The following is a 16,006-nucleotide window of genomic DNA, read 5'->3' as shown; positions in this document are numbered from 1 at the left end:
GCTTCCTAGCAATACATTTCTATTTTCAAAAAAATATGTTTTTTAAAAGCTATCATGGTTTAAGTGGCATACATACATATGCTACGATGCCTCGTGCACCAGCATTCAAACACTATGCAAACCAAGAGAGCAAACGATGGCCGCATATCATACTAAGGATTAAAGTTTATGCCACACAAGCGTGGGCAGGCTTAAATGATTGTGCACAGAGCATGCACAGCATATGTGTGTATGCTGCTGATTCAGTAATAACTTTTCCTAGAAGCAATTTTGAGCATTATCTCCATTTAATTAAAAAAATAAAACAACATTGCAGTGTGCATATCTCATGCTTTTTCACTGTAAAATATCTGCCTGTCCCATGTTCCCTAAAGATGCCGGTGCTCAGATTCTGTACTTAAAGGGATAATACACAGTTTGAGATCATAATATAATATGCTCTATTACACATACTAAAAAACTTTGCATTATACTTTCAATCTTTTTTTGCATTTTTCCTGTAACTGAGTCTACAATGCAGATGTATCTACTTGTCCTCAGCAAAGGAAATCAGATACAATTATATTTTTGCTAGTATAATGTCACTGGCTAAACACGTCAGATTTGGCTCCTACAAATAGTGAGGTGAGGGCATTTTGGCTATTGAAAAAAAGTGCATGTCCCAATTTGATATACTACACAGTGATTGCTTAGAGCAGTTTACAAGCACATTACAGTTATTCATAATTGGCCACGTTCAGGGGAGACCAGTGGTCCAGAAAATTTACTTAGGTTCAGAATTTGCTTTTCAGCATGTCTAAAGAGTGAGCACAATTTTACATAAAAATGAATAATGAATGCATATTGCTATATTATTTCATGAATTTTTATCCTTTTATTTTTTTTAAAAGCAAAAATAAATGTCTTCGATAAAAAAAATGTACAAACATAAGGTACAAAAGTCTTGTAAAATTAGTGTCCACTGTAAAGTACTAATAAGTAGGAACTATTTATTAAACCATTTGTGGGTATTGTCTTTCTCAACCAATGAGAAAGTATCCTGGTTATTCTCCCCCAACATGCATCTCTAAAACAGTTCCCGCTCCTGCACTATGCACACTTGTATAGCTTTTTAGTAATATAATAAAATAAACTCACATCAGTATTGTGTAACACGAGGTCTCCAGATGGCAGAACTGTATATTTCCCAATCTTCTCTGTTATGGGTACGTTTTTCTTTGTCCAAGAAATGGTTGGTGAGGGGATTCCATGTGCCGAGCACTGCAGGACAGCTCGAGTATTCATGACCACAGACACAGTTTTAATATGTTTAACAATTTGAGGTGGAACTGACAAGAGAAAATCATGTGTGAATGAGAAACTGCTGTAAATCCACACATTCAAAAAATAAGATTCTTATATTCTTTTGCATGGATTTATCCTCACTTAACTTGTTCCTCAGCAGTGGTCTTACAAAGACAGATAGTCTGCATATTACAAGTTGAAAGTAAAATGCGTGCGGGCGAAACTGAATCGCACTTTCGGATATGCGTTAACCTCTTCTCCCCATAGACTTCAATGGAGCACCCTGAAGAAAAAAAAACTAACACTTACTGCTTGCGCACTAACCCAATACCGCATTAGACCTACAGCGCTAAACCAAAGGTAGTTATAAGTATTTTACATTCTAATGTTCTTCACATTGAAGAAAATCTTCTTTTTAGTTTTAAATAGATATTTATATATATATATATATATATATATATAATTGATTTATGTACATACTGTATATACATATAGTCTATATGTATATATGTACATCAAATCAATTATATATATATATATATATATATATATTTAAAACTAAAAAGAAGATTTTCTTCAATGTGAAGAACATTAGAATGTAAAATACTTATAACTACCTTGGGTTTAGCGCTGTAGGTCTAATGCGGTATTGGGTTAGCGCGCAAGCAGTAAGTGTTAGGTTTTTTCTTCAGCATGCTCCATTGAAGTCTATGTGGATAAGAAGTTAATGCATATCCGAAAGTATATAGACATATTTTTATATATATATATATATATATATATATATATATATATATATATATATATATATATATATATATATACTGTATATATATATATATCCTCCATGTGTATCTGCACTCTCAATCTCCTCCAGTCATCAACCAGGGTGCCAGGTCAGTAATATTCACAGTATTTTCAAAATAGGACTGCACTCGCTGGATTTAAGCATAAAACTTATTTTATTTTATTGTGGTAACGTTTCGGAGTCCACAGACTCCTTCCTCAGACCAGTACAAACATGCAAGTGAACACAGTGCCTTATATATACAATAAGCCCCACCCATCTAACAATACCTGTGTGAATTGCGCCAAAAACATTGTTGTCATGGTGATGACCCCCTCAACCAAACAATATTGCCATACTACTAAGCTAATAAAATAGTAAAATATATAGAGCAGAAATACAAACATATCATTATAGCAATGTATATCTATGTAGACCAACATTTGCAGTATCAGGTTACACTGTGTTAACAATAATTCAGCACATGATTCATGTTATAAAGTCACATTAAGCATGGAACAATTGAGTCACAATAATCTATCCCTAATTTATAGCTAGTTGGTTACTTATATGAGTCTGTATGTGTCCATAATTGAGGTTATTACACAGTCATCATATCACATATTGTTTAAATAAGCGTTACCCAGAATTGGAGAATCCTAGTAAATCTCTGCCACTGCTTTTGTAAACGCATCATGTTTGTCAGGTCATAACAGATCTAGATTATTGCTGATACTCATAGCAGACACCTCCGTATAGGAACATACCTTATGTAAAAATGCCAGTATCCCCAGTCTGACTAGTGATCTGCCAAAAAGATGTGTTGCTGTCAAGTGCCAAGTTATGTGTCTCAGAGACGCTGTGCAGTGAACTCCGGCGTCTGTGGTGTAATTCCTCAAACCGCATGGCTAATTAGTATATGCGGCTGACGTCACCCGGATATACATTGCTATAATGATATGTTTGTATTTCTGCTCTATATATTTTACTATTTTATTAGCTTAGTAGTATGGCAATATTGTTTGGTTGAGGTGGTCATCACCATGACAACCATGTTTTTGGCGCAATTCACACAGGTATTGTTAGATGGGTGGGGCTTATTGTATATATAAGGCACTGTGTTCACTTGCATGTTTGTACTGGTCTGAGGAAGGAGTCTGTGGACTCCGAAACGTTACCACAATAAAATAAAATAAGTTTTATGCTTAAATCCAGCGAGTGCAGTCCTATTTTGAAAATACTATATATATATATATATATATATATATATATATATATATATATATATATATATATATATATATATATACATTAGAGCCCTTTCCAGTAGACTACCTTGACAAATACTATATACCTTTTAACCCTTATAAAAAATATTTTTTAGTATTTATGTGAATAATTTTTATCAGAAAGTGTATGAGGGTAACACTTTATTTCAATGTACTTATCTTGTGTGTAGTGCCCTCATTTACTTTCAACTTGTAATATGCGTCCAAGATATCAACCCGTGTTAACTTTTGCTCACCACTTGTAAACTAGCATATAGTTTTTTGTAAATAGGTTGTATTTATGAAGGTAAGTACATATGGGGAGTAAGAAGGTAGATACATGTATGGTGAGTGAATGTATGTGTGTATGGGGAGAGGAAGAGGGAGGATACATGTATGTTGCCGATTTATTAATGTCTGGCGGACATCAATGTTCTGATGAACTGATTGTGCAATGTCGCCCCCTGCAGATTTGCAGCCAATTGGCCACTAGAAGGGGGTGTCAATCAACCCGATCATATGATTGGTTGGATTGATGTCTGCAGCCTCAGAGGAGGCGTATGAGTTAAGAGGCAGTGATCTTAAGACCGCTGCTTTTTAACTCCTGTTTCCGTCGAGCCTGAAGGCTTGCGTGGAAACAAGGCAATTATATATATGTATCTTGAGTGAATGTATGTGTGTATGGGGAGTGGGGATATATGTGTGTTGCAGGGGTCAAGTCCTACAAAAAAAAGTGTGGGAACCCTCCAAGACTTCCACCCCCTCACAATTAATATTGTTTATATATATATATATATATATATATATATACATACACACACTGAATTTATTAAAGTGCAATAGTCCTATGTCTTCTGAGGGGAGCTAAATATCCCCAGATATAAGCACTATGTGTTCTACACAGTAGAGGGTGATCGCACAGCAGGACCGCTGACAGGCTTGCATTTAGTGTATTGTAGGAAATGTTACTGCCCATTACTAGAGGATCTCACTATCCTACTAATCAGACTGTGCTCCAGCTCCTCTTACCAGCAGCAGCAGTGTTTACTGAAGCTTTCTGTTCTCTGTCAATAGGGAACTTAGTTCCTCCTGCAAAAATAGTGCAGGAACTCCGTTCCAATGCATTCCCGCCCGACGACCCCTGATGTGTTGAGAGAATGTATGTGTGTATGTGGAGAGGAAGAGGGAGGATAGATGTATGTTGTGTAAATGTCTGTGTATATGGGGAGAGGAAGAGGGAGAATAGATGTATGTTGTGTAAATGTGTGTGTATATGGGGAGAGGAAGAGGGAGGATAATTGTATGTTGGGTGAATGTATGTATGTATGGGAAGTGGGGGAGGAAGATACATAATTATGGTGAGTGTAGATATTTTTGTTTGTAGCCAGAAATAAAGGCTTTGTCTTTCTGTTTTCTATTGGGTTTTTTAGAGCTCACATGAGTAAGGCCTTAAAGGAAGTCTATTCCTATAGTTGTATACTAAATATCTGAACTTATGTTGATGTCCCATTAGATCAGGTTTTATGGTGCTCATACACATGAGACCATTTAATTCGTACTTACTCAGAACAGTGAGGTTCATATTAGATCGATCCAATCCTGCAGTGTTTGTAGCGGTACACGTGTACTGCCCGGCATCATCAGGCTGAACAAACACAATGTGTAAGGCTCCAGTGCCTACAATCCTCTGCCCTGATGATGTGGTCAGAGGGGCACCATCTTTGTTCCAAGAAATATCAGGGGTTGGCTGTCCATGACCCTCACAGAACATTGTGACCGATTTATCCATGGCCACAATATAGACTTTCTGGTGTGATCTGATTACTGGTGGCACTAGACATAATATAAACAAATAGTTATTCAGAAGGTTTAGAAATACACAGATACAATCTAAATCTAAAATTGTTAAAGGGAAGTAAAAGTACAAAAAGGCAGTGGTCTGTGTGTTAGTAATACACAAGTAATAATAAAATAATGACATTTTTTGGTATAAAGGTGGACACTTCTATGATGTCCAGATTAACAAATAAATTACACTTTGAATTAGTCACATAATATCTAGAGAGAAATTAGTGCTAAGGGTTTAGAAAGGAGTCTCTATTCTTTCACATGAATGGTCTGTTATGTCCCTCATAGGGCTCGATTGCAAGTGGAGTTTAAACATTTTAGTGCTGTTGAGCATTAACACCGCTCAAGGTAAATCACTAGCACTCCTATGTTTGCGGTGGTATTACAAGCTGAAAGTAAAAATTTAGGATATGAGCGAAAGACTGGAGGTTGGATAATGGGACTGCGCTAAATCTCTTTCCACCTAGACTTCTATGGGGTGCTCTAAAAAAGTATTTTCTGACTTTTGCTCAAGCTCTAACCCTAAAGTGCTCTAGGACTACTGTGCTAAAGCTGAAGGTACGTTAAGAATACTTGAAATACCAATGTTCTTCAAGTAGGAGAAAATGTTCTTTTTATTTTTAAATATATATATAAAAGAGGGGGGAGATAGTGTACCAAAAGTCTGCGCTATAGTGATCACCTCTATAAGTAAGTGGTTCCCTAGAAAAGCCACTAGAATCTCAGAAAAGGAGTTTACCTTCAAAAAAATTAACCCTGCTGAGAGGAGAAAAAAGGAAGTTGTGTTCCTGTACAACAGAGGTCTGTGACTGTTCCTGCATGGATTTTACCAACTTATTCAAGCTACAGCCTTTCCTTTTACCTATGCTTAAAATCATCTAATCGAGTTTGCTTACAAGTTACCCTTGGCAGTTACAGCTCAGAGCGTCGCTGGGAAAATATGGAGTAATATCCTCCTGTGAGAATCATCGCTGTCTAGAGTCAGCCGAGCGGCTCAGAATTCTCGGTCTGCCCCATTTGCACTACAGTGTGCTTCACTAAATGACACACGGAGGGACTCCTAACAAGTTATTCCCTGGCTATATACACCATACTCCAAGGGGAGAAGGACGAACATACTGTTGCAGTCAACATCATAAGACACCACAGGAGGTCTTCCATTGCTAGAAGCAGCAATTTACCTCATAAGATTGAGGTATTTTCTAGTAAGTGCAATACCTACTGGTTACCGTTGGTGTGTTTACATTTACAAATACTGGACTTTCATTCTTAATATATATATATATTTTTTTTTTATCTAACAGATGTTTATTATATTTTAACCATCAAACATACTGTGTATTATACAGTACTGCTTATATCTATTTATTTTGTTACTGTGTTTTCTATTGGACTCCTATCTTAGTCTCATATGCATGTACTTCCTGCATTTGTACATTTTTTACATCTATTGATTTTTCCCTTCCAAAATAACACATCTGTGTAGGGAAACTATTATATAGTTTTTGGAACTCAGGGATTAGCGCTGTCTCAAACCCCTCTTTCAACACATATATATATATATAAAAATATAAATATATATAGCTGTATATCTATATGAATTAAAAAATGAAGAGACCATTACAAAATTATACGTTTCTCTGGTATTACTATTAATAGGTATGTGTTTGAGTAAAATTAACATTTTTGTTTTATTCTATGAGCTACTGACAACATTTTTTCCAAATTCCAAATAAAAATATTGTGATTTAGAACATTTACAGAGAATGACAACTGGTCAAAATAACAAAGTGTTTTTAGACCACGAATAAGGCAAAGAAAACAAGTTCATATTCATTTTTAAACAACACAATACTAATATAGTGGTTTTTATACTTTTCCTCATTAAATAAGATTTGGTTCAGGTGGTCTCCTAATCAGTACCTAATTAAGTAGAACGAGGTGTGCCTGTGTTGGAATTCAACAGTCACTTGAATGAATGCCATACGTGTAGCAAGTCTTTCCAGAGCTGTATGTGTGTATATATATATAAATAAAACACGGAAGGGGACTACACTCTCAGACTGGACTGGGTACACATCCTATGACCCTGCAACATGCTCAGCCCTGGGTGCTCAATAGCGCTCTCAGGAAGCAGTGCTGTCCCCAGAGTCACAGGCAGTTAACCCCAGACAAGTCTATATATATATACATACATACAAAGAGAAGTGCGCGCACAGGAACGAACAACTGGCTCGATTCCATTGTTAGCCTGTTCTATGGCGATTCACCACCTGCGTGCAGCTTTTTAGCCCAGTAATGCTTTCACAGAGTAGAACTTTCCTGTAGTATATCAGTCTGATCCTGCCTATTATGGTCAGTCTAGCACTGAAATACCAGGCAATTCCTCTCTGAACAAGGTACACAACAACCCCAGACGATCGTTTAGGCCTTCATTGGGCCTCGTCAGTGAGGTGTAGCAGTGTTCCTCTAAGCACACTGAGCAAGGAGTCCACGTCTGGTTCCCCCTTTTTCCCATAGGGAGACTAAATACATACAGAGAGAAGTGCACTCACAGGAACGAACAACTGGCTCAATACCATTGTTAGCCTGTTCTCTGGCGATTCACCACCTGGATGCAGCTTTTTAGCCCAGTAGTGCTTCTCTCTGTGTGTATTTAGTCTCTCTATGGTAAAAAGGGTAAACGAGACGTGGACTCCTTGCTCAGTGTGCTTAGAGGAATATAGCTACACGTCACTGACAAGGCCGAAACGATTGTCTACGGTTGCTGTGTTTCTTGTTTAGAAAGGAATTGCCTGGTATTTCGGTGCTGGACTGACCGTAATAGGCGGGATCAGACTGATATACTACAGGAAAGTTCTACTCTGTGAAAAGCATCACTGGGTTAAAAGAAGTTGCATCCAGGTGGTAAATCACCATAGAACAGGCTAACAATGGTATTGAGTCGGTTGTTCGTTCCTGTGAGTGTGCTTCTCTCTCTGTGTGTGTATATATATAAACATGTGTATTTTAAGTATTTCTATTAAAAAACAAGAAAACATTCAATTTGTTTAAAATTGATATTGGATATTTCAAAGATGTTGGACTGGACTCAAAGGACTCAAATGTTTATACTGTATATATTTATATATATATTTGTGTATATATGGTACGTGTGTCTGCATACTAGCGCACACTTGCACTATTAATAGCGCTCCGCTATTATCCAAGCTAAAGACAATGGTAAAAGCTTTAGTAGTAATAATCTCTTGATCAGTGTATAACCATAATAACATACCTTTTAGTATATACATTTATTATTTCTACTAAAAGTGCAATTGAAGAAAGATCAGAGATGTTTTCTCTAAAAAAAAAAACGTCTAACTAATCATTGCATCACAACCACTTACCATTGACCTTGAGTTTGGTTTTCTTCAGTGCTGTGCCAGCTGGATTTTGGGCAATACAAGTATATGTGCCAGCATCCTCTTCAAGAGCTTTTGCAATCACCATGTTACCATTAGGTAGGATTGTATATCCTTTCCCTAAACATATTTACAGAAACATTAAAATAAAAATCACTGCAGATTACACTGGTTTAGTTAACACCTTATTTATAATATTGTTTGCTGAAATGCATTTAGAAACAAGATTTTACTTTTGTTTTGACTTTACTGGTCAGTGTTGTTTAGATAAAATTGTCAAGTTTTTAAAGCGATCAGTCTAAAAGATAGATAATTCCTTTATAACCCAAAATTACATGCCCTATCTGAATCATGAACGTTTCATTTTGATTTCACTGTCCTTTTAAAGCCACAGGCAACAGTGGAAGAATTTAGGATTGCACAAGCAATGGCTCATGCAACCCTGCCTCCTGCTCTTGAGCAAACAGTGGCACAAGAGCAGGGCTTGTCAGTCATTCCAGACTAACGTGTCCAGATTGTCTGACGTCCCTAACTATAAATGGGGCCCATAGCATTGCAGGGTTGCTAGTGCTAAAATGACACGCTCTAACAAATTATATGCTCTAACAAATGAGCAGGTATGTGCAAAATTTGTTATTCAGATATTTGTTTGCCTGTGCAAATACAGACCTTTGTGTGTTGCACTTTAACACTAATATATCCGGTGCCGAAAATAGCTGAATGCTGCTACCCGTGGCAATATTTATTCATTTGAAGAGCAAATATCCAAATAATATATTTTGCACATACCGACTATAATGTCCATTTAAGGCATTCTGTAGGTTAAAGTTAGCAAAACTTTACCTGATTTGATGCTGATTCCTTCTTTCTGCCATGTGATGGTTGGTACAGGTGTCCCGGAAGCGTCACATGTTAGGGTGACAGAATTATTTAGCACAACATCTAAATAATCCGACTGACCATCAATGACTGGAATTTCTAGATGAATCAATGTAAAAAAAAAAAAAAAAAAAAAAAAAACAAGGTCAATGATAAATTCTAAGTTAAAGTGATGGTGAACTTTCCACTTTTTATAATGAGATCCTGAATGTTAGTGATATTTTAGATGGACTTTAATTGATCACTTCTAATAAAGATGCTCTTTAACTTACTTTTTAATCTAACCGTGCCCTTCTAATACCCTGCGCTCTGGCCATCAACTTCTAAAGTAATATTTTTGGTGACCTAATGGTTTGAACTGTTCTCCAATCAGTGCTCTAGCCCTATGGATCTTTTATTGTAGCTAGAGCGCTGATTGGAAAACAGTTCAAACCGTTAGCTCACAAAAAATATTACTTTTGAAATGGACGGCCATAGTGTGCGATATTAGAATGGCACGGTTAGATTAAAATGTAAGTTAAAGCGCATCTTCATTAGAAGTGATCAATTAATATCCACCTAAAATATCACTTACATTGAGGATCTCATTATAAAAAGTGGAAAGATGGGGGCGGAGCTAGCTGCCATACCAAACAGACGTACTATGTGTGAGCTCCGTGTATTATTAACTATAAAAGTTGAATTTAGGCACTAAAGTTACTCTTTTTTCGGGACACATAACCCCCCTGGAGACTGGAGGGACATTGGCCTTCTGGAAGGGAGCCGACCAAGATTAAGAAGCACTACAGCGGGTGGCCATATATAAGGAGGCAAATCTGCACCAGGAGCTTCAGGCACTAAGTGTACTACAGAGCGTAAGCCATGGAGGAGATGTATTTTTACTTCCAAGGAATGATGGAAGAATTTGACCGGAAGATTTGCAAACGGATCGACAAGCTGATCCTGATTCTGCAGCCCACGAGGGAATGGACTGCTTACTGTCCGCCAAAGATGGCGGCGCCTGACGAGTCAGCTGCCTTAGACTTTCTCAGCTCCTCTGATGTCAAGCAGAGAGACCCGACCCCTTCTACGGATAGCCAAGTTCTAACTGCAGCCTATGATACTCAAGTGAGGGTCGGACAGGGGGAACATGCCGGCGCCATTACTTACTCTTGGTCTCCCTTGATGCAGACAGTGAAAGTGACTGCGGAGCCAGAGAGAGAGGAGACAGACCCGGAGTGTGCTCTTATTGCTTGTGCGGCCGATCAGATGTGGAAGGAAACGGCAGCTCCTGGGGGTCTGTGCGAGACTTGGGTAGGAGAGACTGATCCCTCAGAGCCCCGACAGTTCATGTTCCTCAGGATGGAGTTCACACAGTCCTTGCTGTGCTCTATGTCGGCCGGACATGGTCCACGGCAGTCACGGTGCTTACACAAGGTTGGTGTTGGCTAACGTCCAGGACTGATACAGGTGGAGTTTGAGACTCCACAACAGTGACACTTTCGGACTATTTCTTTAATCTAATCTTGTTTTCCACTACTTTTTTGGTGTTCAAGTCTTTCATATATACCAATGTCAATTGCTTAACTAGCAGCTCAGAAAACAGTCCCCACTCTGTGGCATTTATAGTAGCTATAGGCCAGCACTTTACTATATATATATATATCCCTCAGTAGATTTATTAAAATGTACTCTGAGGTTCTACCTAAGTCCCTACATTTCAGTGTGTAATCAGGATACCCTCAGATACCTATACATTTTGCCCCTGTGTATATACCACTTACTTTAATTTGCTATAAGAGTGCAGGTCATATCTCAATATGTACATAGTCCATTGGTCTAGCATGTGCACGGTAATCTGTGTAAAATGTACATGCCTCAAAAGTTAAGATTCTGTGTATGCTGTTTGGCAGTGAGGTAAATAATCCTATGCAAATGGTGGGTTGTAATAATCTTATGTAAATGGTGGGCTGTCGGCGGCCAAGACAGCACATTAGGTATGCAGATGTTACTCACTTGTTTTATAGAAGATTGTTTTATATACTTGCGATGCATTGCCTTACTTGTACTTTGCCTCTCAAATTCATAGAATTTGCATATGTTGTAATTCATGGACGTATAATATTTTCTAAAGGTATGTGGACTAAATTTTTACTATGTGCATCATATATACCGCGCTATGACCATATAATATACAGAAACAGTAGTTATGAGACAGATGTGAGTTCCAAGAATAGTTTTTGTTCCACAGAGGGTGCTACCTGCCTAGGAGAGGTATCTCTCACACTTTTATATTTGGTCTTATTATGTAGATGTTAATACGTTATTTATTCACTGTGCATTTTAAGGTCCTACAAGGGCATATAGCAACTTAAAGGTCACACCAAGGGATCTCGTGCCATACCTTATCATTGTATCCCCCAACACTTACCCCTTACATTTATTTCATACCTGAGGTCCATATGTGACCACTAATGGTTAACTGGGGTACGCTTTACACTAACATTCATATACTTAGGGGGTTCCTCGCTCCTTATTAATACCCTATTTATGCACTGGGCCCAGGAGTGGTCGTGTTAGCATTCCCCCTATTTTGCACCCTTTACTTAATTATGGGTTATGTTGAATGTATTGTGGAAGACCTTTTTACCAAATATATAACCCACCTATTGTTTACACAGGTAAAGGGTGACCAAACCCCTCCGCAAATTCCGGCAGAGTTGGGGAGTCTCTGCCCTTCTATCTACCACATATATAACCCTCCCATGGTTTGCACACAGTTATGGACGGCTTAAGAGAAGCCTCTTTATGGTTGGGAGGTTCATGTATTGAAATTGTAGATATTATAAAGTCTGTTAACTATATCAAGGACAAAAACAAGCCTGCATAGGTTACGATTTAGTCATTATAATTAGGCTTATTCTACGTTAGTTGTTTTAATTTGTGTTATTTGTCCTCCTGAGAATGCACTTAGTCAAAATGAGGTAATATTCATGGCTAACCAAGGCGCCTTTTGCTTAAGATATACCTACATTCTACAGCTGTGCAGACATGTTTGTTTGGATCCAATATGTAAACCCTGATGTATGTCAAATGGGCATGTTGCCATGATGTTTTATTTCGAAATTGTATTTTTGTTTGCCATATTACCTCAATAAAAATTACTTTAAAAAAAAAAAAAAAGTGGAAAGATCACCATCACTTTAATTTTTTATTTATTTTTTGCTGAAAATGTAATTTGGATTGGGAGACATATGTATACATGTCTGTTTTATAGATAATTCAGACGCAATTGTCACTGAATTACATCAGGGCAATATTATGATATTTGTCAGTGTGTATCATGTGATTACAGTAGTTTTTAACTACTGATGCATACAGAACATTTATAGTAATATCACTTTACAGGTGACACATAGTTAAACTCACCAAATATAAATGGGACATTCCTGCTCTAACAGATAACGTATAACAAGTTACAAATTAAATGAACAGAGATGTGTAGCTCAGTTATTAACTGCTAGCAGCACAAGGGTGTAGATAACTTACCTTGAACATGAAAACTAATATGAATAGCAGCAGAACCCACATCATTCACAGCTTTGCAGGTGTACTGGCCGGCGTGTACCAGATCACTGCTGGGTATCTCAATGCTTCCTAAAAGTAAAGTCATGAGTCATTTATCAAGGCACCACTGTATAATATAAAATGTTCTACAGTTATATATACCAATGCTATATTTATCATTTATTATAACAAAATAATTCATTTAATTAAGTATGATGATATGCTTTTATCAGAGACTTATTTCATACATATCTAGAATTAGCTGCACGCATCTATCATTCAGAGGGGAACTGCTTGGAATTTTGGGGTTGGACTAAATTTTTGGATGGGACCAGTGCTTTTAGGAATCTCTTCTCTATGAAAAGCAAAAAAAAGTAAAAGCTATAACTGGTGTGTTTATTACTCCTGGCTATTTATCTTCTTTAGGATACAGGGCACCCAGAAGTGGTACCCGGAAGGATAAAGCTTAACTTCTGATGATGAAGCCCATGCAAGGCCAACTGGATGGTATTTAAGGACTGGATTGTTCTTTTGTATCAGACTAAACTGAAATACTTAAAGGGACTTGAAACCCAACTCTTTTCATGATTCAAATAGAGCATAGAATTTTAAAAGTCCCAATTTACGCATGTTATCGAATTTGCTTCATTCTCATAGTATACTTTTTTTGAAAAGCATACCTAGCTAGGTTCAGGAGCAACAGCTAGTTGCTAATTAGTTGCTCCACAAATATGCCTCTTTTCATTGGCTCAGGTGATGTGTTGAGCTAGCTCCCAGTAGTGCATGGCTGCTTCTTCAACTAAGAATACCAAGAGAATGAGACAAATGTGATAATAGAAGTGAATTTTATGCTCTGTCTGAACCATAAAAGAAAAAAATGGGGTTTCAAATCGCATTAAAGAATGACACAAGTGGCTAAGTAGGTTTTACCCTGTATGGGCACCTCCCACAGAACAAGCTGAGTGCCACCTGTTTTGTGCATCATTTTCTGCTGTAGGTGACAGTGTACTCTCCCCTCCTCTATATATTGTTTATGCCACTACAATTGTACAGCACTCTGTAGCACAGATGGGACATCATACGGTCTGGTGGCTCTATATAACTATACTGCTCTTCATACATAATGAGTCCTACAGAGCAGCAGCTGAACTGCAGTGACAATCCATCCTCACAAAGTATCCTGGGTACCTGAAGGCAGAATCCTGTAACCACGACCTTTAGCAGGAAGACGGACGCCATCTTTTAGCCAGTGGGTTGTGGGGAAAGGAATCCCAGAAGCGCTGCAAGGAATTACAGCAGGAGATGACTTAGCCACGAACATGTTTGTGACTTCATCTGCAATTGATGGTGGCACTAAGAAGACAAATAGAAGGTACATGATTATTTATAGCATTTGTATATAGTGTAAGTTAGTAATGAACAAATATGCTACACGCTTCTGTCTATGACTAATGGCTCTTTTTACCGCTCAGCTCATTGCCTTTCTCTTTGTCTTTAAGAGCTTCATTCAAGGACAGCCTTAAAAAGACATAACATTCATATCTGAAGTTTAATACGTTTTAGGTTTAGCTAGATACATCTGGTGTCAGTGGTGAGGCACCACACGACAATAACAGAACTCAGAGCATGCACGAAATGGGAATGCACATGCATTTGATATACTCTTATGCTGGACAGGTTGCATGCACAGTAAATATGTGATAACTGACTGAAAGCAATTACAATATGCATAGTGAAGAAACGTGTTTAGCTAAATCAGAAATGCACTATTATTAATTCACCTTTTAGATATAAAAAATGTTATATCACAAATATTATATCATAAGGTGGTGAGCAAGTTTTGACTCTCAGTGATGAGCTACTGTACAATAAAGATAAAGTGCATAAGACTTAGCTTGAAAATACCTAATAACCAGCCTTACCTTGTACAGAAAGATAAACTGAGATTTCTTCTTGCCCAGCCTCATTGGTAGCGGAACACACGTATATCCCAGTGTCATCCACAACTGGAGAAATGACCATTAAAGATCCAGAAGACAAAAGTCTAGAAGGAAATTACAGCTTATCATGAAATCATATTGTATTTAATACATAGGAACGCTATACTCAGGATGCAGACTGTTCAAAGACTTTGATATGTCCTCAATGATGCACTTCAATCTGTCTTTCTGTCTGTTTCTATCTATCTATCTATATATCTGTCTGTCTGTCTCTATCTATCTATCATCTATCTATCTATATATCTGTCTATCTGCCAATCTTACTGCTGAATTTAATGGATACCAAGATTTTGTGGAATGCGTTAAAAAATAACCACTGTTCCCATGGAAGTGATTGTGACCAGAATGTGGCCATAGCAATCTCCCCAGTGTAGGAGCGTAACAGGTGCCATTGTCACCAGAAGGCAAAATTTAATCAGCCTCTTTGATCACAAAGAGGGTTTCAATGCACTGGATGTTTATACCCTCCAACAGGTTGATTCTATCCAAACCTCTAACCTAAATGTCAAACCATAATCCCAACCCTTAATTTTTATGACCACATATATCATGTATACTATTTCCCATATGTTTAATGATGCACCAGCAATAAATAACAACTGCAATAATATATATGAGCCTCAGTATTAATGCATAATCCTTACTGACTGTCTGCTGTAGAGCCAAAACTGTAAGCAGTTTTCTGACCTGTACAAGTTCTGGTTGAGGTCAGTATTTATTGGTTGTCCATTCCTCATCCACTCTACTTTTGGCTTGGGCGTCCCAGTGACTTCACATGGCAAAGTGGTTGGCAGATTTACCTTCATAGTAATGTTAGCTGGCTCAGAAAGTATAGAAGGTGGAGCTAGAAACAAAGTTTAGGAATAAGTGAGGCGTTCTCATAAGCTATAGAAATAGATACTCTTTATTTCATTCAAAATAAATACCTTCTCTTATTTAAATAAATCTGATTTATTAACATTTCAGTAAAGAAAAAAAACAAACATAATT

At 37.5% G+C, this 16,006-nt stretch overlaps 1 protein-coding gene across 1 annotated transcript in view; it reads right to left on the bottom strand.

Annotated features, from left to right (window-relative positions):
- The window catches only part of HMCN1 (hemicentin 1), a 297,578-nt gene that overhangs the window by 53,468 nt on the left and 228,104 nt on the right, over positions 1-16,006 (bottom strand). The window contains exons 75-82 of the mRNA XM_053693857.1: positions 15,704-15,860; positions 14,939-15,060; positions 14,205-14,369; positions 12,999-13,106; positions 9,435-9,569; positions 8,577-8,711; positions 4,903-5,172; positions 1,138-1,328 (exon numbers count right to left, since the gene is read on the bottom strand). Of these exons, the coding sequence (XP_053549832.1) occupies positions 1,138-1,328; positions 4,903-5,172; positions 8,577-8,711; positions 9,435-9,569; positions 12,999-13,106; positions 14,205-14,369; positions 14,939-15,060; positions 15,704-15,860 (1,283 nt within the window). The remainder of the gene's footprint in view (positions 1-1,137; positions 1,329-4,902; positions 5,173-8,576; positions 8,712-9,434; positions 9,570-12,998; positions 13,107-14,204; positions 14,370-14,938; positions 15,061-15,703; positions 15,861-16,006) is intronic.

The sequence above is a fragment of the Bombina bombina genome, chromosome 10, assembly GCF_027579735.1.
Source record: "Bombina bombina isolate aBomBom1 chromosome 10, aBomBom1.pri, whole genome shotgun sequence".
Taxonomy (NCBI): domain Eukaryota; kingdom Metazoa; phylum Chordata; class Amphibia; order Anura; family Bombinatoridae; genus Bombina; species Bombina bombina.
This window is presented reverse-complemented; position numbering and strand designations above follow the sequence as displayed.